General features: G+C 52.1%; 1 protein-coding gene across 1 annotated transcript in view; it reads right to left on the minus strand.

The window, feature by feature from the left end:
• LOC310824588 (rap guanine nucleotide exchange factor 6-like) overlaps positions 1–3,892 on the minus strand; it is a gene marked incomplete at both ends in the record, with an annotated part of 8,273 nt that extends 4,381 nt beyond the window's left edge. Inside the window, 2 exons of the mRNA XM_083697856.1 lie at positions 3,448–3,605; positions 3,801–3,892. Coding sequence (XP_083553982.1) covers positions 3,448–3,605; positions 3,801–3,892 — 250 coding nt within the window. The remainder of the gene's footprint in view (positions 1–3,447; positions 3,606–3,800) is intronic.
• Positions 3,893–4,936: the final 1,044 nt, after the last annotated feature.

Below are 4,936 nucleotides of genomic sequence, written 5' to 3' on the forward strand. Positions count from 1 at the left end.
GTGTGTGTGTGTGTGTGTGTGTGTGCAGGTGCGCTCGCGTGCCTGTGTGTGTGCATGTGTGTGTGCGCGGATGTGCGCTCGTGGGCCTGTGTGTGTGTGGCTGGGGGCAGTCATGCATGGGCCTTAATGATGGAAGGAGAGACATTACGTACAGCAGGAAACATAAAGAGGAGCTGGAAGGACCTGGAGAATCTGACAGAGGACCGGATCTGAGAGGACCGGATCTGACAGAGGACCGGATCTGAGAGGACCGGATCTGACAGAGGACCGGATCTGAGAGGACCGGATCTGAGAGGACCGGATCTGACAGAGGACCGGATCTGACAGAGGACCGGATCTGAGAGAGGACCGGATCTGACAGAGAACCGGATCTGACAGAGGACCGGATCTGACAGAGGACCGGATCCCAGCTCTCTGCATAGGATCTGACAGAGGACCGGATCTGACAGAGGACCGGATCTGACAGAGGACCAGATAGGATAGGACTCTGCATAGGAGTGGTTATCAGCTGGAGCAGAGGACAGCATGCTCAATGGATTGTGAGGCATACTCATTATAGCAGCTGTGTGTGTGTGTGTGTGTGTGTGTGTGTGTGTGTGTGTGTGTGTGTGTGTGTCTGCTTGTGTGTGTTTCTGTGTGTGTGTGTGTGTGTGTGTGTCTCTCACAGCCACAGAATGTCTACGGGGGCCCATAACTATCCCGTTAATCATTCTTATTATTATTACCATTATTACAACACAATCACAGCGCCGAACCAATAACACTGATGAGGAACATAAACAGATCAGCCCAGTTTAACCAGCAGAGACAATCAGCCTTCTCAGCCTCCTCAAAGAGGGCGCCAGATAAACACCAACGGGGTAAAGCCTCATTAACTAGGATTTGTGATTGGGTGGAGAGCAGTCATAACAGACCAATGATGTTTAATCAAATGTATCTGCCTTTTGACAGGTCTAATAGTGACCTAACCGGAGGAGGACGATCGCTAGCTCCCCAGCCAGGCCGTTAACAGGCCGTTATTTCTTGTGTTGTGAGAGATGAAAACAGAGGCCCGTTCCTCAGCTCCGGGCTCTGGCGGGGGGTTGGGCCTCGGAAGTTTTTGCACACGCAGCATTTAGGTTCCGTCTCTACCCGTCCAACACCCGAACGAACACACACGCTCGTCACACACACACACACACACACACACACACACACACACCGAACAGACAGCCACACACACGCGCGCGCAGACACACACACACGCACGTCACACACTCCCCTCCCCCTCTCTGGTTTGCTGCCAAGCCTGTTTCCCGCTCACTCTGTCACAGCACAGGCAGATATAATTTACACCTAAAACAGCAGAGTGTGTGTGTGTGTGTGTGTGTGTGTGTGTGTGTGAGAGAGAGAGAGCGAGAGAGAAAGATTCCGAGCATAGGCAAGGCATGGTCCCTTAAAATAAACACATACACTCCCAAATCAGCCATGATCACCAAGAATACAACTCAGAGCCCAGAGTAGGGTAGAGGTCAGGACATAATGACACAACCCCCCCACACACACACACACACCCCCCCCCCCCCACACACACACACACACTGAACTCAGAGGCTCATAAATGAAGGGAGGAAAAGAAGAAGGGTGGGTAGAAGAATAAAGGCAAAACAAACAAACACTAACATTGAGAGAAACCACAGTATACTTACAGTAGAAACCCACCGCTGGGGAGGCAGAGAGAGAGAGAGAGAGAGAGAGAGAGGGAGACAGAGAGAGACAGAGAGAGAGAGAGAGAGAGAGGCAGAGAGAGAGAGAGAGAGAGAGGCAGAGAGAGAGAGAGAGGCAGAGAGAGAGAGAGAGAGAGAGAGAGAGGCAGAGAGAGAGAGAGAGAGGGGGAAAAAGAGAGAACAGTGGTTGGAAACATGAAAGAGGGATGACTAGAAGTGTAGTTTTTCCCTCTGGGTCGTCGTGGGAAACAGCAGTGGGGCTGTTGGACTTGTCGTCGCTTCACTAAAGCATCTGTTTACAATCAGAGCAGTAGGCGAGAGCAACACACACACACACACACACACACACACACACACACACGGCTGATGTCTGAGCCTGATGTAGCGACAGGCAGCTACGACACACACACACACACACAAACAAACACAGACAAACACGCAGTGTGAAGAGAGGTGTCTACAAGGGTGTGTGTGTGTGTGTCTGTGTGTGTGTGTGTGTGTGGAGAGGGGTCTCCAGGGGGATAAGTCTCGCGCTGAGTAGACCCCTTAACTCTGGGAGCTGGGTAGACCCCTTAACTCTGGGAGCTGGGTAGACCCCTTAACTCTGGGAGCTGGGTAGACCCCTTAACTCTGGGAGCTAGGTAGACCCCTTAACTCTGGGAGCTGGGTAGACCCCTTAACTCTGGGAGCTGGGTAGACCCCTTAACTCTGGGAGCTGGGTAGACCCCTTAACTCTGGGAGCTGGGTAGACCCCTTAACTCTGGGAGCTGGGTAGACCCCTTAACTCTGGGAGCTGGGTAGACCCCTTAACTCTGGGAGCTGGGTAGACCCCTTAACTCTGGGAGCTGGGTAGGAGAGGAAGTCCACTAATAGAGGATGATTAATCCTGTGTCTCAGAGAAGGGGGGGGGGGGGGGCAGTCTTCTGAAGGGAGCTGTGATGTATTAGCCTGTAGACTGGGGGCTCGGGCCTCTCTCTCTCTCTCTCTCCCTCCTTCCTTCCTCCCTCCCTCCTTCCCTCCCTCCAGGCTTCAGGCTGAATGACAAATGGTTAGAGGATAAATCAGGACCATAGTCACCCCACACTCCCCAGGGAACCCACTCACTCCCCAGGGAACCCACTCAGTTTCAATAATTAGGACTCAGAAATCTGTCTGGGAGGAGAAAAACTATAATTGTTGAGAGTTTAATCCCTTTCATGTGGAGGCTGGTGGAGGCCGACATCGGGGGACAGGACTCATTTGGAGGCTGGTGGAGGCAGACATCGGGGGACAGGACTCATTGGAGGAATGGTGTCAAACACATTCCATGCATTACAATGAGCCCAGCCTCCGATTTCTACCTGCATCAACCTCCCCTGATGTAATTGTATTCGATGTCTGGGGGGGGGGATTATTTGAGATGGAAATTCTTGAGAGGACCAAACCGCCACTGTGCACAGTAAGTGCAAGGATGTATGTGTGTGTGTGTGTGTGAAGTGCACTGCAGGGCTCTTTGTTATGAATACTATGATTAACCCACAGGCCACTCAGAGAGAAAAACCTCCTGCTCAGTGGACAGACTCCTCCTCTATAAGACATGCAACACTTCCCACTGTGCTGCATCCATTATTATTCAACACATAATGTGTGTGTCTCTCTCACACCTGCAGGGTTGGAGAAGTCCAGGATGCTGGTGGCAGAGCAGATATGTATGTGTGTGTGTGTGTGTGTGTGTGTGTGTGTGTGTGTGTGTGTGCCTCACCTGCGGGGTTGGAGAAGTCCAGGACGCTGGTGGCAGGCTGCAGCAGATCAGGGCTGCTGGAGGACAGACTGCCAGGGATGGGCATGATGGCGACACTGTGACGACACTGCTTGGTGCCCACGATGCTGTCATCCTGAGACTGGCCCACACCTCCATCACTGGGGGATGAAGGGAGGGAGGGAGGGAGGGAGGGAGGGATGAAGGGAGACGGAGAGGGGAAGAGATAGGGATGGAGGGAGATGGATGGAGGGAGAAAAGGAGAGAGAGAGAGAGAGAGAGAGAGAGAGAGAGAGAGAGAGAGAGAGAGATGTTTACATAGACATCTAACCATGTTCTGTTCAACTCCGGCTCACATTGTGCAGCACAGCCACATGTTGACACTGTATCCGCTGCCATGGCAACGCACTACTTTCACAGGTGGCAGTAGGTTGTCTGAACAACCCATCCATGAGAGATCACGTGATATGAATGATGTCACAGTACAGGGATCACAACACAACGGGTTCACAGAACGATCAAACAACCACACACACACTGTACGACATGTATACCACCATATACCACAACAAACACACACACTGTACGACATGTATACCACCATATACCACAACAAACACACACACTGTACGACATGTATACCACCATATACCACAACAAACACACACACTGTGCGACATGTATACCACCATATAATAGCACCATATACCACAACAAACACACACACACAGAGACACACACACACAGAGACACACACACACGTACCAGAGAATGACTGAGAGTGAGGATGGATATAAAAGGAGAAAGAGTGTTGTGCGTGACATTCTAGCTCAGACAGCCATTTCAAGGGGTTAGAATGCTTGGGGTGTGTGTGTGTGTGTGTGTGTGTGTGTCTAGTGTTTGGACACAGACAGCCAACTCTCCAGGGGCAAGCTGGGACTAAGACTGAGAGAGACGTCAGCACTAAGCGGTATGCAAACTGGAATCTTTGGACAAATTGGCTCATTATGATGCTGCGTCCCCCGCCCCCCCCCCCCCCTCCCCCGAGACCCAGACACCAACGCAGCTAGACTACGCCTGCAGGCTGAGGGCCCAACACACTGCAGGTGAACTGACACACGCACGCACACACACACACACACGCACCCACACACAAGCGCGCACACACACACACACACACAAGCGCGCGCGCACACACACACACACAAGCGCACGCACACACACACAAGCGCGCGCACACACACACACCTTCCAATGATGAGCACAGGCTTATGCAGGTAGGAAAGAGACTGACTGCTGCTGGGTTGGACCATCTATACAGAGGTGTGGTGTGTGTGTGTGTGTGTGTGTGTAGCGGGAGGGGGGAGGTGGATTCTGCAGGGCTTATATTGACATTACTGAGCCCTGCTGTAGCAAAGCCTACGTACGCTCTGCAGTAAATCGATGTCTGTTCCTCCAGTACACAGAGAGACAGAGAGAGAGAGAGAGAGAG

Source organism: Argentina silus (assembly GCF_951799395.1).
Source record: "Argentina silus genome assembly, contig: scaffold_851, whole genome shotgun sequence".
Lineage (NCBI taxonomy): Eukaryota > Metazoa > Chordata > Actinopteri > Argentiniformes > Argentinidae > Argentina > Argentina silus.